Source organism: Populus euphratica, unplaced genomic scaffold, assembly GCF_000495115.2.
Source record: "Populus euphratica unplaced genomic scaffold, PopEup_1.0 scaffold9.1, whole genome shotgun sequence".
Taxonomy (NCBI): domain Eukaryota; kingdom Viridiplantae; phylum Streptophyta; class Magnoliopsida; order Malpighiales; family Salicaceae; genus Populus; species Populus euphratica.
Window position 1 is genome coordinate 1070292 of NW_011499857.1, and position 20274 is coordinate 1090565.

At 34.6% G+C, this 20274-nt stretch overlaps 4 protein-coding genes and 1 long non-coding RNA gene across 8 annotated transcripts; 3 read left to right on the forward strand and 2 right to left on the reverse strand.

Moving 5' to 3' along the window:
* The first annotated feature begins 100 nt into the window (after nucleotides 1-100).
* LOC105123613 (peroxisomal adenine nucleotide carrier 1-like) lies at nucleotides 101-2723 on the forward strand. Of its 2 annotated transcripts, none has more exons than XM_011023282.1 (5): nucleotides 101-356; nucleotides 781-1012; nucleotides 1265-1411; nucleotides 1790-1950; nucleotides 2158-2723. In XM_011023282.1, the coding sequence occupies exons 1-5, from the start codon at nucleotides 214-216 to the stop codon at nucleotides 2441-2443; spliced, it is 969 nt and encodes a 322-aa protein (XP_011021584.1). In that variant the 5' UTR covers nucleotides 101-213; the 3' UTR covers nucleotides 2444-2723. The 2 variants fall into 2 exon arrangements, with proteins under 2 accessions (XP_011021584.1, XP_011021585.1); XM_011023283.1 differs by lacking the exon at nucleotides 101-356 and adding an exon at nucleotides 363-461.
* Nucleotides 2724-4496: 1773 nt separating this feature from the next.
* On the reverse strand, nucleotides 4497-8648 carry LOC105123614 (P-loop containing nucleoside triphosphate hydrolases superfamily protein). 2 transcript variants are annotated; one of them, XM_011023284.1, is made up of 10 exons: nucleotides 8204-8648; nucleotides 7950-8043; nucleotides 7714-7827; nucleotides 7450-7572; nucleotides 6935-7039; nucleotides 6504-6662; nucleotides 6248-6316; nucleotides 5974-6063; nucleotides 5357-5497; nucleotides 4497-4932 (listed from the first exon to the last, which is right to left on the reverse strand). In XM_011023284.1, the coding sequence occupies exons 1-10, from the start codon at nucleotides 8476-8478 to the stop codon at nucleotides 4669-4671; spliced, it is 1434 nt and encodes a 477-aa protein (XP_011021586.1). In that variant the 5' UTR covers nucleotides 8479-8648; the 3' UTR covers nucleotides 4497-4668. The 2 variants fall into 2 exon arrangements, with proteins under 2 accessions (XP_011021586.1, XP_011021587.1); XM_011023285.1 differs by lacking the exon at nucleotides 8204-8648 and having other exon boundaries at nucleotides 7714-7823; nucleotides 7950-8040.
* Nucleotides 8649-10681: 2033 nt separating this feature from the next.
* On the forward strand, nucleotides 10682-14146 carry LOC105123615 (E3 ubiquitin-protein ligase RHF1A-like). 2 transcript variants are annotated; one of them, XM_011023287.1, is made up of 8 exons: nucleotides 10682-11099; nucleotides 11783-11829; nucleotides 11936-11998; nucleotides 12134-12242; nucleotides 12350-12690; nucleotides 13072-13179; nucleotides 13265-13625; nucleotides 13815-14146. In XM_011023287.1, the coding sequence occupies exons 1-8, from the start codon at nucleotides 10923-10925 to the stop codon at nucleotides 13824-13826; spliced, it is 1218 nt and encodes a 405-aa protein (XP_011021589.1). In that variant the 5' UTR covers nucleotides 10682-10922; the 3' UTR covers nucleotides 13827-14146. The 2 variants fall into 2 exon arrangements, with proteins under 2 accessions (XP_011021589.1, XP_011021588.1); XM_011023286.1 differs by lacking the exon at nucleotides 13815-14146 and having other exon boundaries at nucleotides 13265-13798.
* Nucleotides 14147-16148: 2002 nt separating this feature from the next.
* On the forward strand, nucleotides 16149-16565 carry LOC105123618 (uncharacterized). The gene is made up of 2 exons (XR_841892.1): nucleotides 16149-16334; nucleotides 16530-16565. It is a non-coding gene; the product is annotated as an uncharacterized LOC105123618 (long non-coding RNA).
* On the reverse strand, nucleotides 16518-18325 carry LOC105123616 (glucose and ribitol dehydrogenase-like). Its single transcript, XM_011023288.1, has 4 exons — nucleotides 18057-18325; nucleotides 17528-17904; nucleotides 16705-17063; nucleotides 16518-16606 (listed from the first exon to the last, which is right to left on the reverse strand). Exons 1-4 carry the CDS (start codon nucleotides 18183-18185, stop codon nucleotides 16584-16586), a joined length of 888 nt encoding a protein of 295 aa, XP_011021590.1. The 5' UTR covers nucleotides 18186-18325; the 3' UTR covers nucleotides 16518-16583.
* Nucleotides 18326-20274: the final 1949 nt, after the last annotated feature.

A 20274-nucleotide genomic window follows, 5' to 3' on the forward strand; every position in this document is an offset into this window, starting at 1 on the left:
AATATTTAGTAAATATAATATTTATAAAGCGTGACATGGTTAAAGCGTCTTTATGTATCATGATTTGTTTTATTTAAATGGCCTTTTTTGATAAATTTTTATGTTTATTGTGTTTTTTTTAAAAAAAAACCCCCTAAATTCATGCATATTTTAGACTCCTTAATTTCATAACCTTCCAATTTATGTTAGTACCTGTGCTGAATATCCAACATCATGGCCTTTGATTTGGAGTCTTTGTCAGAGGCAACATCGGGGGCAATTGGTGCTCTGGTTAGCACCACTATATCGTACCCACTTGACACCTGCAAGACCAAATATCAAGCTGAGGTTAGAGCTCATCATCAACAAAAGTATAGGTACGTCCTTTCTTGTCTCGTCTTCTCATTTCTTGTATCAGCTACTGTGTGTCTGCAGTTTGTTGGTTTCGTGGGGTGCTATGCGAATTTCTTGTCCAGCACCAGGTATCAATGACCCGCATAATCTTTTCTATTTTTTTATGCATTTCAAGACTGTTTAGAACTCATAAGCCTCTGTGTTGTGCTAACTATCATATTTTAGGATGCTATGCTCGCAGATTTCTTGTTTAGCTGTAAATTTGCAATTTTTGTTGAAGAAATCCTTCATGTTACAGGTTGATATTTATTTATTATAGACATTTAACTAGCAGATTATTGAAGAGTTTCTGATCAATTGCTATGGGTAAAACAATTAAGAGGTTACCTGGATAACGTACCATTCTGGGTAAAATCACTGATGAAAAATATGTTGCGGCGTTTTCAGGAACATATCTGATGTTTTCTGGGAGGCAATTGCTTCCAGGCAGGTTCTTTCATTGTATCAAGGCCTTGGGACGAAGAACTTGCAGTCTTTTATTTCACAATTTGTATATTTCTATGGGTACAGCTTCTTTAAGCGGTTATATTTGGAGAAAAGTAGGAACAAAACCATTGGAACAAAGGCAAATTTGATAGTGGCTGCTGCTGCTGGGGCTTGCACTGTCATTGTGACACAGGTGAATCATATCTTGATATCCATTTTTTTCTGCTTTTATAAAGAAAATCTTTGTTATCGTATGCTTATTATTTTTTTTTAATATTTCTTTTATGTTGAATGGTATTTGAATTCTTGTGGTCGAGGGCTCCCGGCCAAAACGGTTCTATGCATGGAACAAATAAACATCTATAGTCAGGGACTGTGTACACCTTTCCTAGAAAAATTCTAATGCATACTGTTTAACAACCTAATCTCTGGTTTTGCTGGACAGCCTCTGGATACAGCATCCTCTAAAATGCAAACAAGTGAATTTGGAAAATCCAGAGGACTTTGGAAAACCCTCTCGGAGGGCACTTGGAGTGAGGCATTTGATGGTCTTGGCATATCTCTTCTTCTGACATCAAACCCATCAATCCAGGTACTTGACTCTGCTTTCGAATATTGACTTATGTGTCTGGCTTGCACATATAGTGTTTTTGGTCTGTCTTTAGATCATTGAGCTTATGCATAGAGGGCGTGGACTGTGGAATAGGCTAGGGTTTTGGTTAGAGAGTTGAGGCAGGGGGGAATGAAATTTTTTGATTTACCACCTGATCTTTTGATTTGTACCTTTGAGTTGTGAGATTTTTGAGGGGTGGACTGTTCTTTCTGGAGATGTTCCAGGAATGAATGTAACTTTTACCCGGGATTTCGTTGTTTAGGCTTCTGCTCAAGCATTTTGGGTGAACACTAAGAGAGACTTAAGAGTTACAAGAATCAATAGCTCGAACTGAAATGGGAATTCTATCTTTTACAGTACACAGTTTTTGATCAGTTGAAACGAAGACTACTGGAGTGGCAGCTAAGCAAAAGATCAAGCATAGAATCATCTCCAGAAGCACTCTCTGCCTTTTCTGCTTTCGTATTGGGTGCAGTTTCAAAGTGCATCGCTACGTGTGTCACATACCCAGCTATCAGGTATGCAGTCAACTCAGTCATCATTCCCTTAGCATTTCATGACAATACTCTATTCTGTCTTTCATTTTTCCGTCAAAAGTTTTTAATGAACAAAATCACTAATTGATGTTCCATGAAAAATGAACGATGCAATGTATTTGAAAATCCTCTTAATCAAACCATTTTATAAATGCTGCTGAAATGACTGAAGATATGAACCCTGGGCAGATGCAAAGTGACGCTTCAGGCTGCTGAATCAGATGAAAGTGAGATCGAGGAAGTTCAAGCAAAAACCAAGACAATTACAGGTGCACTCTATTCTATTTGGAAAAATGAAGGTTCGGCTGGTTTCTTCAAAGGGTTGCTGGCCCAGAACCTGAAGACTGTGCTGAGCTCAGCATTGCTCTTGATGATAAAGGAGAAGATATCAAAGACTACGTGGTTCCTGATGCTTGCACTTAAAAGGTATCTGTTTGTCACACGCAGCAGAATCAAGAGCACTTTATTACGGTGATAATCATATGCATGGAAGTTGGATCCCTGTCAGTAAGGGGCTCTGCTGGATATGCCCGCATCAGTATTAAATTTCTTAAACGTTGTAACTAGGTAGGAGACCTGGATGCCAGTTCATCTTTCCCGGGGAAGAAATTTTAATTTGCTGCAAAAGTGTTTATTTTTATCCCTTAATATCCTGCTCAAATTAAATAATATAGAGCGAATAAAGTAAAATTTTTAACATCATTCTTTGGATTGGCTACGTTGTTAATTTCTCCATTTCAAGGTACATGATTGAGGGAGATGGCTAGATGGCTTTTCTGTGACTCAGGATTGAATTTCTCTTATTTATCATTATTATTTATATATAATTGAAAGAATTTCATTACCAAGGCTCTCAAAACACAAAAAACCGTGCCCAGTAAAACAAAATTGAAGCTATATCAGTTATGCAGCAACGTCAGTCAGATTCAATATTTAAAATGATGAATTTTCAGTGACGGCCAATTGATAAATGACCTCTTCACTGTCGACTTGAGCAAAAAGAATTGGGTGACCAGGGAACTGCGGCTCAGTGCCTGGTACCGTGCAGGAGTCTGTGGCATCTTTTGAGGGTTGATCCGTCAATGGGTCTGCTATTTCCTCAGCAAGGCACTCTGCGTTATCATTTTTTTTTTTCAAATTCAAGGACGTCCTAAAGTTGCTGGTGCCTTGAAGAAGACCAATGAGAAGTCAGTGTTAAGATGTCAGATCTCGAATAAATTCCAACATTCACTTAAAAGGTTTGTTGAGTATATTCTTTCAACTGTAGTATCTATAAGCTCGAGGCTGGCAGTTTTGAGGGACAGAATATTACACCAAGGTTCTATATTGTAAGAAACTGCCCTTATGTAGAAGATGTTGGTTTGCCTACTAGCATTGCAGTCCAATATTTCTGTGTTAAATGATTTGGAGCTCACATGTTCTCCCAAGAAACTTGTTTCCTTAAAATGGCCTAGTAAATGCAGGATACAGCGATGCTTGGTGCCAACATCTATGAAGCTGACGCTGAAGTAGCATAACTGCTTGCTGAAGGAAGAATACCAATTGGAACAGGGGAAATTTCAGAAATCAAGAACGAACAAGCTTATGATATCTATCCTGAAATTAAATGGTTAGTGATTCAATTGGTTCCCCCTGGTGTTTTTGGCAGCCATGTCAAGAAATTGTTTATCAGGTAGTTTTTGGTAAAAAAGATCACGGTTTTTAGCCGCCCTGCCAGTTTGCAGGGCGCACTAGAGGCTGACGGATCTTGCGAAGGCTTCTGCATTCGATTTGCTGTTCGATCCTTTCGAAGTACTCGATTGTTCAAATATAATTTGGTTTTTTCTTTCTTCCATCATGTTTTTGTCGATTAGGACAGGCATCAAGAGAATAAAAATGACGTGTGAACTGATCGATATGAGTAGCAAAGTGGTCTTGATGTAACAACATGCCTAATGGCAACCGCGACCTTTTGTTTATAGTACGAGGATGCAATTGCAAACATTGTAAAAAAAATTAGATGGAGGCTGCAAATTTATTTATTAGAACCCTAAATTTTAAAACTTGTTTGACCAACAAAGAGATTAAACTTCAAAATTCTTATATCCAATTGTGCAACTATAATTTTAAAGGGGTTTTTTAAAAATACAACAGCAATTGCTTCTCAAAATGTTTTTTTTTTTAAATATAATTATAATTATTTTAATTATTTTTAATATCGAAACAATTAAAAAATATTTTAAAAACAATTTTTTTAATAACAAAATCGTGCTCGTCCCGGCATTTTTACTTTTGAGCATAAGGAATCTCTGGAAGAAAAACCCCTGTTTTCCCCCCCAAACTTTCTTCTTGTTTTTTCTTATTGAATGGCATCACCATGTGGCTTTGTAACACGGAGCCTTCTCCCTCCTCTAAACCCCTTGTGACACAATCTTAGGTCCTTAGACTCGAGTCTCTCGACTGTCAAAAGATTTTAGCTGACATGCAAGAAATCCATCCTCTCTATCTTATGCAGAATTCAAACAACAGTATGACAGAAACCACTGGCGTGATGGTAAACCAGACCTTTAACATAAAATTTTCCATCCCAAAATTGTCAATACTTCTCCCAGTATTTTTTTTTTGTGAGTTGCATTTTTGCATTTTCGCATGAGATAAAAAAAGAGAAGAAGGATAGAGAGCATGCTGCCAGCCAAGTTCATAAATTCAAATACATTGGAACTATAGAAAAAGCTCGTCGCAATTAAACATCAATTCGTTCTCATATCTTTGCAAAACAAACCGCTCTTCTGGCATAATAATACTGGTAACATTGCATTTCTCATCTGAAAAAGGTTTTCTGCCTGTTCTTCCAGCTCGATGAAGATAATCTACAGCAGTTCTTGGCAGATCAAAGTTGTATATATGAGTTATTTCTGGAAGATCAACCCCTCTTGCAGCAATGTCCGTTGCAACAAGAAGATAGCCACCTCCTTGTCTCACTTCCTGTATCCAAGAACTAAAAACATCAAAACAAGATATGGACGTGGACAACAAGGGCATGCCAGAAACGGAACTATAATTGACTGACATATCTGTTGCTATTTTCAATTTTATTCCATGCTGGATAGCAAGTGTCAATGGTTTACTGTGAGAATTTCAAAGTTCAGGTCAAAGACAATCTTTTGTAGAAAGTATAAATTAAAATTAAAAAAGAAAGAGTTGAAATGATATTCATCCACTGGTTGGCCATACACAATAGACAAATGATGTTGAATATACTGATACAAATTAAAATTGTTTTCTTCGTTGCATCTAACACCAGGCACCCATGCCAATTTCTGATGCCCTTTTGACACTGTACTTAAAATAGAAAGTGCAGTGTCAATGTTTCCATCCATTATAGACATAAAAACTAGACAATACTTACAGATAATGATGCTGCTCGTGAATTGAAATTCATGTCTTCCTCCAGAAGAAGGATTTCTGAACAACCCCCATATGAAGTTTTCAGAAAGTCCACTAAATCAACTGTCGGTGGACCATTCCCAGCCTTTTTTGACTTCTCAGACTGAATGAAAAGAAATTAAAAGATTTAATTTACTGCATAAGCCTGTCTTCTTATGGAAAGAAAGATAAAGATCAAATTCACCAAATAGCTTGCTAACAAAAAATCTAATTTTGAAGTCTGCAAATATCCACGAACTCAATAACTTAGCCATGTTGACAAATGATCAGCCAAGAATTAAGACTTCTCTGAGCTGATTGATAACATACAATTACGCTTGACAATGATGTATGCTATTCTTTTGTGCCATGTATTCAACAGTACAATCGTTGAAAGGAATGGCAGAGTAAAGAAATCAGACCATATGAGATTTATTGTTGACATGACTAGAAATTTTTTTTGTCAAATATTATCAGATAAGATAACATGATACTAGTAAAATGCTAAAATTCAAAAGAGAGCCTAACTCTATTCTCAAAATTACACTCAACGTCTCAATTTAAGAAATTAACACTTTGAGAAAGATATGTTGCACAGACCTGCTCACCAACAAAAATAATGCCAGACTTGGGTGCGTCAGACTGCAATAAGGAGAGCAATGTTTGATGCCTTTCCTTTTTACTGCATATCTGTTAAGAAACACAACATCAGTCCACTCTAAATCAAAATTATTAAGAAGAGGGACAACACAATAAAGGATGTTGCCCCTAATTGGGAGAAAAAAAAAATGGGAACATAGATACATTGAATACGTTCAAATAGCCAATACACTGGAAAGTGTTATGGAAAAGACAGCATAAAAAATATTCTTACCACGAATCTATGTTGCAGGCATGTCGGCATGGGCTCAATTGGATTTACATGGACATGAACTACATCTCTCTGCCAATACAGATACACAATGGATATCAGTGTCATCATTTATCAAATTCCAATAAACACAACCCTCTTTTTTTTCGTGAGTGAAAAGCTTTACTAAAAGGAACCAAAGTTGGTGCAAACACATGCATGAACAAAAAGATCTTATACAACAAAGGACATATACAAAGTCTGTAAGAGAAAGGACAACCTTGGTCCACTTCTGCTGGATGCAATCATATAAAAATCGGTTGTGCTGAGGGATGGATGCACTAGCAAAAACTGTCTGACGGCTATTGCATGAGGAATAAGATGTCAAAAGCTTTCGCAGGGAACTCACTTGTTTTGAAGAACTGAACATGAAATCAACCTAGACAAGCAATGATATAAAATGTCATTCCTCCAAAACAGTATATCAAAAGCAGTAATGTAAAGCAATAAGACAAGTAAATGATCTGCTCAAAGAAAAGGAGCACCTGTGCATCAGTCTCAAAACTCTGTAGGAAACAAATCAAGAAATTCAAAAACTGTACTCTAATCCAAGCTATACAGATGGTTAATTAAAAATATTTCTAATAAGAATCATTAAAATACTCTACACACATTCTAAAAACACCAGACATTGAAAGAGACAAGAATTACCTCATCAATAACCAGCACTTGCATTGATTCAAGTTTAAGCAAGTGCTTCTCAAGCATTTGGCACAAGCTAGCTATTGTTGCCACCACTATTGTAGGAGGCTCAGCCTGAAACACAAATTCTATCCTTTTAATACTGGTGCAAGTAAATAGATAAACTCAATATAGAAAAGTGAGACACTCCTGACTAATAGCAAGATATATTGCAATTCTGAAACTATTTGATAATTGTTGGCAAACAGTGCGTATCAATGCAAGCAACTACAGTTTCTAAAAGCTATCTGGGAATTCTAACACTGGAAAAATCTAAAGAAATATCAATAGTGCAGACAGAAGAATAATTTTTTATAGGTACTTTACATCCATCAAAGTTGCTTATGCTGTGAACAGTTCAGATACTTTTCCATCATCCTGTTTTCAGTTCTAAGAGAATATTGATTGATAGCTAAAATAACAATTTGCATAAATTCATGTAAGCCTACCACACGACAAAAAATCATATCAAGAGGATGCCGCACCTTTAGCCAACTCTTATGTCTCCTCAACATCCCTCCATCTAGAAGCGCCATGACGGTGCAAGACTTCTGCTCCGCATCATTCTCTGTTGGCGTTGCAGCCAACATCCGAGCAACTTTTGTAACCTAGTTCGTGAACAGACAACCAAACCACCATTAATGAGATGCTCCAAAGCATCCAATTACGATAATGAGCATCAACTTTCAATTTATTACATAAAAGAAGACGCGTTAACTTCAAAAGGGAAAAAATATCAAGATTATTACTTGTATGCCTAGTTCTCGAGTAGGCACCACGATTAGTGATTGCACAGCCGATCTTTGAGTATTTATAACAGAAAATATCAATAGTAAGTATGCAAGAGTCTTGCCAGAACCTGTCTAGTGAATAAAAAATGAGATCTCGGTTAGAGTTGTAAGGTTTTGTATGCTATTTTTTACACATTAAATTGGGAGCAACCAATAAAACAGAAATCAGTAAAAAAAAATGGAAAGAAATTAACCTGAGCATGAAGTATGCAGTCGCGGCCGCTAAAAAGAACAGGCAAAGCTTGTTTCTGTACATCCGTTGGCACCGCATATCCAACCTCTTCTACCCTGAAAAATGGAGTGCATAATATAGCTACTCAGTAATTTTTTTTCTTTCTTTTTTTGTTTAAGAAATCATTGAATTCAATAATAATAGTAAAATTAATATTAAATCAAACTGAAATCACAAAGAAATTGAGAAACTAAATGATTATTGACTGAAACTTGCCTGCGCAGCAAGTGCTCGGGCACATGACCTAGGCAAATTTCGCGAAGAGTCAAGGCCTCCCCCTTCTCTCTAGCATCATCAGCTACTTTGGTTAGTGAAGGGGAGTTGAGAATGGCCTTTAATGGCCTAAAATTTGATCTAGAATAGAAGAGAGCTCTGTTCAAACACAAAATATGCGACTGAAGTAGAGAAAAACCGGTTCGAGTGGGTTTCGAATATAAAACAGCGTATGAAACTTGTGGAAGCTGCTGAGTAGCTGAGATTATAGGAGCCATTATCAGCTCACTATTGGTTCCCTCTCACTGCTTAGCGGCCAAAAAAGAACGATACAGGAGATTCAACCACTGGGGCATTATAGCCGATGGATTTAAATCCTCGGTTATGGCAGGACGCCTGCATACCGGAGAAGCGGGACCCGCTTTTTTTTTTTTTGTCCTTGTGATTTTTTGGGAAGTTATTTTTTAATGCGTCTTGTGGATTGGTTAGTCTAGAGTCTTACACGTGCAGTGCGTGTTTGACAAAAGGGAATTAACAAGTCAAGAATGGTTTGCAACTTTTTTGAGCTGCCCCTTGTAGTTTATGGAATTTGTTAATCATGTCCCATAGCGTAAATTACTGTTAATCATTACATATAATAATTATTTTTTTTTAAATAAATTATATTTAGATTAATATTTTTAGTATTTTTATTATTATTTTGAAGTGCTCATATAATAAATTAAAAAAAATATTATTTTAATATATTTTAAAATAAAAATAATTTAAAAAACAATATCTATCATATTTTCAAACATACTTTAAATACTTGTAATTAACTATAAACTTGTCTAATACTTTGATCATTTAATAATATAGTAATTTATGTATTTTTATCTGATCACAAATAAAAAATTTGTTTGATTAATCAAACAACTTCATCCTTTTTTCACTGCAACTCGTATATAATTATATTTTAAATTTTAATTTTTGTAAAAGCTAAAATAACTTATTTATTTCTCATTTATTTTGTGTATAAAAAATCATCTTGCAGCATCTTTAATAAACACGCAGCTAAAATTAAAATTATTTTTTTAATCTCGAATACAAAAGCTATCTTTTTAACTTCAAAATTAACCGGTGCTCTTGCTTTTGATCATGAATTTTAGGGATTATAATCACAATGGTTGTTGATAAAAAAGACCAATATAAAAAGGATGCTGGCTAGATGAGGGAATGGGAAGCAAGCCTTGCTTTCTGACCTGGAAGAAAAGGAGAGGGGGTTAGGTGAGGTGAGGTGATTTCCCAGCTTGGATCTTCAAGCGTGGATCATATGTTGATGTCATGATTGAGAATTGAAGATTTGCTGTGATTGCCGAGGGGAGGATCAAAATGTGTATATTTGCTTTAAAATTAATTTATTATATTCTCAACTTAAATGAATTCAAGAAAATATGTTTCATACATGGAAAACACTTAATGCAATGATGGACATCATGTATATATAGATTAAAAAACATGCAAACACATTTTAAAGTAAAAAAAAAAATGTAGATCACTAGATTTAAAAAAAAAAAGAAAAAAATATTTTTTATTTTAATCAATTTTTCTCATAATTAAAAAAATATAAACCAAATCAGATTAATCCACCTTTGATTTTCATTAGTGCAAGGAGGGAATTAATGTTTTGTTATACATGCATAAAAAAAAATCGACTTCAAATAATGCATGAACTCGTATGAGATTGAAAATTATTATCTATTAGTCTCGTTTGATTTTAATTTCTCAATTTAATTTATCAAAGATAAAATAAAAATAAAAATAATATTTAGTATTATAATAATGTTTGTTTTTAAAAGTATTTTTTTACTTTAAAATATATTAAAATGATAATTTTTAAATTTATTTTTTATATCAGCACCTCATAATTTAAGTAAAAATTTTGATAATACAATGAGCTTTTAAAATTTATTTATAATTTACTAGCTATGAAATACTATTTTGCAACTGGATATAACAATATATAACCGTATCATAATATTATTTAAAACATTTAAATGTTTATTTCTACGTCAACATTTTTATTACACAAGAAATGGGTATGTATATTTAAATACTTTAAACCATCAATCATGAAAAGCCTAAATACTTAACAATAAATAAAGCATTATATTGCTAGAAAACACCACACTATACACATTACCGATAAATTATAGTGTTGATTTTAGTCTACGTGAATAAAATATTAACTGTAACTAAAGTAGCAAGGTATTTAAAAAATGGCTTGTTAAAATGAAGGTTAATATTATGAATGCATAGATGATAAAAGCATAGGGTATAACACGGAGAAGTTAAAAATGTAAAAAATTACCATAGGATAAGGATTTGTAGCGTGACAGGGGTATCTCTTGGAAAAGAACGGGTCGAGGGGCATCTTAGCAATCAAGGAAGAAAGGAATAAGATATAATTATCAAGTAACCATTATATTATATAATATGGAAAATAACTCAATGCAAGAAAGAAATTAACAAAAAAAAAAAAGATTGTTTGATTCCATCAAAAACTTAAACCGTCTGAATCGGATTTCTTTGCCTGAATTTTCTGCCTCTTCGCCTTTCTCTCTTGATCCTTTTCTTTTCCTTGACCATTAGCGCGCGCGCACTCTGTCTATGTCTCTAGGGTTCTTTTCTTCACCTTCACCTTAATCTTCTCCATTCAACTAGAACAGTGTCTATCTCTGAAATGGCGAATTTCACTTCTCTTACCTCTCCATTCTCTGATACTCCAGTGGTTTCAGCTGCTGCTGCTGCCTCGTCGTCTTCCTCCTCCTCTTCTTTTGGAGCTGGAGTCGACGATGCTTTCGAAGACGACGCTTGCAGTATTTGCCTCGATCCTTTCACCGCTCAAGACCCTGCCACTGTATTTTACACTATCACTCTCTCTATTTTTTTTTTTTGAAAATAATATGGACTGGAAAGTATTTGAATTTTTTGGTGATCGATGTCGTGCTAGCTGTTGATTGACACATTTCTAAGCACTGTTTATTCAATTTCCTTTTCCTTTCAGGGAAAGGAAAAAAGAAGGTGAATGTATCAATTGGAATCGAATTTAAAAAGTACTAACTTTGCAGTACAATTACTTAGTGATTATTATTTTTTTCTTTATAAAATTGAGGTAAATTTATGATTTCTAATTGCTTCTTACTGCACCATTTTCTTTTTAAGAGAACTGTTGATGTGAAATGATTTCCTCTTAAACCCAAAAGAAAATCTGTTGATGAGACATAATCATAAAACCAGGATCCCGGGATCTCGTCTTCTTGGTTTTTTTCTTTTTAATTTCTTCCCAACATATATTTTCTTGTTCTTTATATTCTAGTTTATGATCTCCATGAGAGATCGATGATACAATAGTCAATACTGGAATTGACTCTAGGATGCTTTTATGGATTCGTCTCTATTGTTGTTCTATAGCGACCCTTTGACTACAACTTGTCAAATGTTAAAGCTCTTGTTCTTTTTCTCGACATGATTGCTTGTGATGGATTGTTGTCTTTAGGTTTTAAGTTAACTATAGACCTCTGGACTTGTTTCTTGTCTCAGTTTACCTGCTGCAATCACGAATATCATCTTCAGTGTATTCTTGAATGGTAGGTGTTAATCACCATAGCATTTTTTCTAGCAATGGATGTCTTGCGTGAGATTATGATGCCATGGGCCTATGGCTATCATTGATTTTACTTGTTTCTTGTTTAGGTCGCAGAGAAGCAAAGAATGCCCGATTTGCTGGCAGCTTCTTGTCCTGAAAGACCATGCCAGGTATATTATTTGTTGTGAGAAGCGATATACATCTATCCATCTTTCTCTCTATTGTTCAGTTTTATGTTGATCAAAGCAACCTAATTGGTTACTGCTTCTGTTCGTGCACCTTTGTTTCTGATTCTGTTTTTCTAGCCAAGAACTTCTAGCTGCTGTCGAGACTGAGAGGCTTTTAAGGTCAAGGAACTCGACTCCTGCATCCATGATCGTTCCTCACTTGGACGATGATTACGATGTAGAACAGGTGATTATTTAGTCAGTTTGAAGCCCTAACCCTAACCTTTTCATTTCACTGTTTAGTTGCCTCAAAAGCTCTTCTTTTATTTATTGGGTGCTAATGGAAATTTTTAGGATTCCTATTCAGATGACTCTGATTTCGATGAGCATATCATGCAGCATCTTGCTGCCGCTGCCTCCAGCAGAGCTCATCATGTTCACGAAAGGGAGAGGCAGAGGTCTAACGGACTTGGTCCCTCCCAGGTTATTGCCTTTACCTCTCCTGAACATTTAGCCACTGTTCAGCAAACATGCACTTCACCAGAAGAAGGTCAAACTTTAATTCATGGCTCATCAGTGATCAATTCACTAACTCCTGACACACTATCAGTTAACGTTCAAAATTTGTCATCTGTGACCCCTCCTGACGTGAACCAAGTTTCTACTACTGCTGTCAATAGCCCCTTCAAACCCAGGTATCATTCTGTAACTGCAACTTTTTACGTAGACTTCGTTTTTTATTTGGCAAGGTGACTAAGTGAACCAGAGGTTGAATCGGAATCGCTCAGAAAATCTTTGAAGAACTGAAAACAATAGAGAAAAATACAAGAATGACCATTCCGATACAGATGTCCTTGTTTTTTACTTTTATGGCCAACCTTCATTTTTCTCCTTCATCATCTTTTATTTGGTCCTTTCAGAGAATTCTTCTGCAGTGGATTTCTTTTGCATATTTCTTGTTGTCTGTAGCTAGACTGACTCTCTCTCTCTCTCTCACACACACACACACACAAATGCATGCGTGGATGCACACATTATCTTTCTGTCTCTTATGTTTTCAAATATTCACCTTTCAGGATTCTCTTCAGACAGCCACCAACTGACACACCCCAGGGGCAAGGTTCATCGGAGGTGCTATCTCTCTCAGACTCTATTAAATCTAAATGGTTTGCTGCTTCATCCAGGTAGATAAATGCAACTTGGTCTCTTTGTGACTGATATTTACTTGTTCAATTTCTGCTGCTGACGTATGTGGATATCTTGCAAAAGGTACAAGGACTCACTTTCAAAAAGTACTAGAGGCATAAAGGAAAAGCTAGTTGCAAAGAATAATTCGGTCAAGGAGCTGAGCAAAGAAGTTCAGAGGGAAATGAGTGCGGGAATTGCTGGTGTTGCACGAATGATTGAGCGCTTGGATCTTACCACAAAACGCACGGGACCCTCCATGTCTGATTCTGGTTTTACTGGGGGAACTTCAAATTTCTCCTGGAAGGGGAAGGGTGTGGAACAGAACATCATTGCTCAGGCTTTGGCCAAAACAAATGAGGAAATTGATCGTGATACAAGTTTAGGTGCATCCTCACATGCCTCTGGTACTGTCCAAGCCAGAGTGGATATCTCCCATGTGCAGGTTTGGAAACCACTGAAGAATTTTTAATATATCCTCCATTGCTGAAATAGATTAGCTCTAGTATCTTAAAACTGTAGTGTTGATATCACAAATTTTTCCAAGTCATTAATATATATATATATGTCGATTGACATTGACAAAACATGGAGGGTTAACCTGAACTCATGTGCTTCCCCCCCTGTTTTACAGAGAGGTCATTAATGCCATGGCGCTCATGCCTGGCAGCTTGACTGTGTTTTACCTTATCATCTGAGAAGGCATTTGATGCAAGGGACGTGCTGTGAAGAATCCAAGTGCCTGTTGGTTTGCGTCCTGCATCGAATATTTATGCACTGTAACAGTAACTAAGAATGGATTGTTGTCCCGGGATACTATTTCTTTTTGAAGAGGTTAAGATGAGTAGTATATGGATTCTTCTTAACATTTTCTTTTCAACTGCAAAGAAACTTGATGTTCTACCTTGTCATGCCCACTTCTCCTTAAAAATCAAAATTACAAAGAAACCAGACATTCACGTTCTACTTTGGCTTGTTTCCTTGTGCTTCCTATCACATATATGTACTTGATAGTTGGATGTAATTGGTGATGGATGTAGCTATTCATTTTGTTCTATTTTATGAAATAGCGGCAGGGTACTGGATCAATTTACACGAACTTGATGCGATAAAAGAATGTCTTCATGCATGCCAACACCTTTTCCAACGTAGTGAACTAATGAAGTTCCAAGTATATATTATATATCTGCACTGTATATAACGTATGAGGAATCATTTCTGAATTCTTTGTATTGGTATCCTTTGAAATTCAGCCCTGGGGCAGAATTTGGCTGTTTATCAAGAAAGGGATCGATTTGAAGAGGCTGAGTATAATACACTATTCTCACCACAATGGACATGCAACTCCTAACACAACTCGCTTTCCTTGGTCTGCTTTTCCCAAGGAGTTTTCAAATTTTATTTTGGTAGAGCCATTAATCAGTTAGAAGCTGCTGGGGGTGATACTAGAAGTGCAATTATAAAAGCTCAAGAATTCTAGATAAAAAAATCGTTATATATAGACCTTGTTTTGGTGTCTGTTTAATATTGTGGTTCAAATGGAGATTAGTTAAAATTCATTAATTAATAGAATATGAAATCGACGAGGAATTCTGACCTTTTCACTAGCCAGCTGTCTTGATTTCTCGGAGTTGATTCTCAATTGCAGAGCAAACTTGATGCTAACTCCATGAAGATTACCCTTTGCCATTTGCAGATATCTCTTGAGCATTGCATGAGCACCTTCAAACCTTGAGGTAACATGATTTTCAAAGTGCTTATACTTCTCAGTTCGAGCTTCGACATACAGTTCCTTGAACGGAATCCATGTATTCCTAATATAATCGAGCACAGGGGACTTCTCTAGACATCGCTCATCAAGTCTTGTGGCGTCTGAATGTACTCTGATTCGGAAGCAGAATCAATAAAAAAAAATGAGAAAACCATCTCAATCTTCTCCTTTGAAATGAGACTTGCATCTAGCAACAAGATTCTTTCATTATGCTATTCGCACAAAATATTGGCAGTAGCTGGGAACACCTCCCCTGTAGCTTTCATCAAAACCAAATCTTACTCTTCATCTTGTTTGTTGATTTGGATTTTGCTGCAAGTTTTGGCTCGCTTGGACTTAGAGAGGAAAGCATTTGAGATAATTCCAACAGTCCGTTCTCTATGGCAGTGTTCTTTATTCGTTGACTATTATCCATAACCTGTATATAAAAATCATATGTGAGAAAAAAAACATCAAACAAGAAGGATTTGGTTTCGTTAAAAATTGTCCATGAACACACTGTTACCGGATCAATTTAAGATCTAACCCCATTCAGGATCTAATCTGGTTTAGAATCCAGATCATGAAATCGTGAGAACAAATAATTTGATCAATTCGCTCAATTTTACATGATATATGTCAAGTCACATTTGCAATTTTCATTTTAAACTATTTTAAAATTTCTTGTTCATCATTTTTTGTATAGTAAAATCTTTTTGTTCCCTTTTCATTCTAGCATAGAAAATCCTACTTCCAAACCTCATTTTGTTCTAAAAGTTTAATTAACTTACAATGTTAATTATAATATAAATAACAATTAATTTATATTTTATTCAAGTTATGAATTTATTTATATTTATATTTATCTTTAATATTTCAATCCAGTTCCAGAAAAAAAAAATCATTTTGCACGTTAGATGTTGATTTTTTTTTTATTTCTCATTGTTTAACACTGAAAAAAATATATTCCAACTCATTTTGTTAACACAATCACACGTCTTTAATAATTCATTTTTCAATGAATAAACGAGACTATGGATAGCTTAAGATTCTTATATTTTTTTAAAAATTAATATTTTGCAATCGGAGCTTGGCTTAGTCGCTCAACTAAAGTAAACACAAAAAGTTTCTCAGCTCAGAATCAAGTGAATACCCTCAATGATCACAAAGCAAGCATTTTGAATACCCTCAATGATCACAAAGCAAGCATTTCTTTCATTATAGCAGATTCATTAATTTTGAAATTACATTACAACGTTGTCTACCATCCCATAAATCCCACACCCTGTTCCAATGAAATTTCATCACATAATCCTGAAGCTGGAAAATCCAAGCTCAACCCTCCTCTGTTTCCTTTGGGATTATACCCTCGGGGCCTGAGATAACAATGGTACAGAAGGATAGGTAACACAACCACTTAAACTACCGGAGTTGGCTGAAACGCCAGGATAACCACAGACTTCATATGCATAAACATAGGGATAAGAAACGATAATAAATTACTATAGCAATCACAGGAACGGTTCCTCGTGAACCTGATTCCTTGCCTGGTTTACCATGCTCAGCCCAAACACTTATTGTCTCCCCACCATAATACAGGGCTAGTTGCAGAGCGAGCAGAACAAAAGAGCTGGCCAAAAACCCATGACCAGATCAAGCATTGACAATTAGCCCGCCTGCAGTAAAATGCGATAAAAGATTGTAGATCACTACATATGAACAGTAAATGCAGGTTCAAATTAGATCACTGATGCTCTAAAACATCCTTACATACCATTAGGATGCAGAACCTGGCCATTAAAATAGGAGGAACACTCATTGGATGCTAGGAACACATAAGAAGGCGCGATCTCATAGGGCTGTGCTGCCCTGTCCATTGGCACATCAGACCCTAAGCTCGCAACCTTTTCAGCAGGCAGTGATGCTGGTTGTATTGGCGTCCAGACTGGACCTGGAGAGACAGCATTGACACGAATCCCTTTGCTTATAAGTAGTTGGCTCAAACCCCTGGTGAAAGTTACAATGGCTCCCTTAGTGGAGCTGTAGTCCAGAAATTGTGAGCCCCCGGTGTAGGCATTAGCAGATGCTGTGTTGATGATACAGCTCCCTTCTTTCATGTATTTTAGAGAATGCCTATGCACACCAATACGAAACAATCATTGGTCCTTGTACTCCCGAGGGGATCCTCCTTCAATTCGATCTCTTTCAAGGTATGCATGAGATTTGATATCAAATTATTGTTTGATACATGGTGCAGAGTGATTATGCAAGCTAATTATCATCTCACATAATAGCTTAAACCCGAGCTAGCTGGACACATAATCTCTAGGAGATAAAATTAATTACTTTACGCTCAATAGATCTACGATGTTAATATTCAACTGATTAAGAGCCAACTACAAAAATAATAATCCATCTTCGTTCTAAATTGTACCATGCATAATTCCAGTTTAGATTCTAAGGAATCCTGGTATAGTTATACAAGTACTCCAGTTCCAATCTCACTGATAACCGAGATGAACAAGACTGTTTGACCAGACAGAAAGGTGGCATGGTTGATTGATATACGCTTTTTATGTATAATCTTGATTCTTTACCTGGCCATGAAGAACTGAGAAAATATATTGGTTCTAAAAATTCTCTCAAGCCTAGACTCGGTAATCTCTTCAATTGCAGTTACATAGTATTGTTCAGCTGCATTGTTCACCAGAATATCAATCTGCCCGAATTCGCTCACAACTTGATCAACAACCTTCTTGCAATTCTCTTCAAACTTAACATCGGTAGCTATGGCAATAGGCTCTTTTGCAACATTTGACTTTGCCTTGAGTAGCATCTGCAGGGTTTCATCTTTGTCCCTGTCCTCTATCCCTTCTACATATGTAAAGGCCACAGTTGCCCCCTCTAATGCAAAATGGTAGCACACAGATCTTCCTATCCCAGAATCACCTCCAGTCACCAGAGCTACCTTTCCCTGCAACGGATCACAATGCATCGCCACTTGATCACTAAAATTCAAATACTATAATATCGTAAATTCGTACCCAGCAATGAAAGAAATAAAATAGTGAAAGAAAACATTATGTCATATATTCATGATCTAGATAATAAAAAAAAAGGATGTACATGGAGCTTGTTGGAAGGCTGGTACTTGGGATTTATTGCCTGTGGAAGTGGATGCATGAGATATTCTTTCCCCGGTTGTTGGGGCTGAGTCTGCAGTGGAAACCGAAACTGGTCCTTGCCATTTGCCATCTTGTGCCAGAAATAATAAATTTCCTCTCCTCGACTCAATTCAACTGTAGTAAGAGAGCAAAAGGGAGGAACGAAGAAACTTTTGATTGCTTTGAGAACAGCATGATTAGCAGCATTCGTGGTTGGATATCTATTGACAGTGCGGGTACCAGACAGACAAATCCTGTCACATGTTGTTTTTTTAAAAAGTAATTTTTTTGAAATTATTTTTTATATTTATTTATTATTAAAAAACTAATCAATAAAAAATATTTTTTAATTAATAAAAAATATTTTTCCATTAACAAAAAATATTTTCTGATCAATAAAAAATACTTTTCAATAAAAAAAAGTTAATTTGGTTTTCAGGAACGTGTTTTTTTTTTAACTATATTTGTTTTTTAAAAAATGATTTATAGAAAATCACTTTTCAAATTTTTTTGTGTTTGTTTGCCATTAGAAAAGTTAGTTAACGAAAAACAATTTCTAGTCAAAGAAAAATTTAGTTTGGTTTTTAAAAAAAGTGTTTTTCTGAAAAATTTGATTGAAAAACACTTTTTAGAAATTGTGAAAAATTTAAAAATGTCCTTATTTGCTGATTATATCAAATTTGATTCTTAAACTTTTGATTGCTATATATATTTTGTTTTGAATATTTATTTTTCAATTTCATCTCTTAAAATTTATTTTTTATATTAACTTTGATCCTTATTTTTATAATTGCTATTTACTTTTTTCTTATTATTTTTTTATTAAAATTTTTTATTTATCAAATTTAATCCTCATTCTTTTGATTATTACTTATTTTACTTGAAATAATTTATAAAATGTTGATTATTATTATTTTAATTTCTACATCTTTTATTTTTTAGATTTGATCTCAATTATTTTAATTATTATTTATTTTATTTGAGATAATTTATGAAATTATATTTTTTTTCAATTGCATTCTCATTCAACTATTGAATTTGTAAAATTTGCTTCTTATTATTTTAATAAACTTGAGAAAAATAAAATATTAATAAGTTATTTTCTATCTTATTTTCCATGACATAACCAAATACTAGAAATTATTTTTCTATTTATTTTTTATTACACTATCAAATATTAAAAAATAATTTATTTTTTTTAAATTTATTTTTTTAAAAAAATATTTTTTAACAAACAAACAGATTTTAAAATCTATTTAGTGCCGGTTAGTTCTAAGTTTGCTTCACAAAATTGACAACTTCCTATAAATTTCTATAAATTTCAGACCATTAAAAATTTATTAAAATTAATCAATATACTTATAAATTAATTCAGACACCACATTAATAATAATGAAGGAAATCTGCTTGGCTGCCGACTAACGTTGTAGTTTTTGCCAAAGCTATATGTGGTCCTCGAGTTGGGTTATCTAATTGGTGGGCCTATGAGTCAAATCCTATTAAATGCATCTGTCCTCATCCCCAGCCATTTCATTGAAGAGAAAGAAGTTAAGTGCATGGATGGAATTCTACCAGAATTTACAGAGCTCCATCTTTGCATCCATGCAACAGAGACGACTGTACATGCAAAAATGAGATCAGTAAGGTATATATTTTTCCACCCAATATATTTCTTATCCAAATTTATATATATATATATATAATAATTTATGTAGGTTTTTTTTAAGTATAATTTAACTTAGCTTTGTTCAATGCATTTTTTATGTTTTTAAATAGTTTTGATTTGTTAATTTTAAAAATATACATTTTTAAATTATTATTTTAATATTTTTTTTTAAAAAAATATACTTTAAAAAATTACCCTAACAAACATCCTATTCTATATTAGAAGTGAAAAAAAATGGAAATTGCACATAAAGGGATTTAATTGCAAAATTGTTTTTTAATTCAAGAACTAATTGTATTTTACAAGAAAACATGAGGGCTAAAAAACTTCAAATTAAGGACTTTCCCGTGAGGAGAAAAACATGAGGGCTGAAATAATTTCTTAAAAATAAATGAGAGCGAAAATTTCAATTTTTTTCCCATGTTATATTTTTAAATGGGTGAAGATTAAGAAATGCTCATCTCCATTTATAAGGTGAATGCATAAAGGAATGTAAGGATCCGTTCTCATGTTC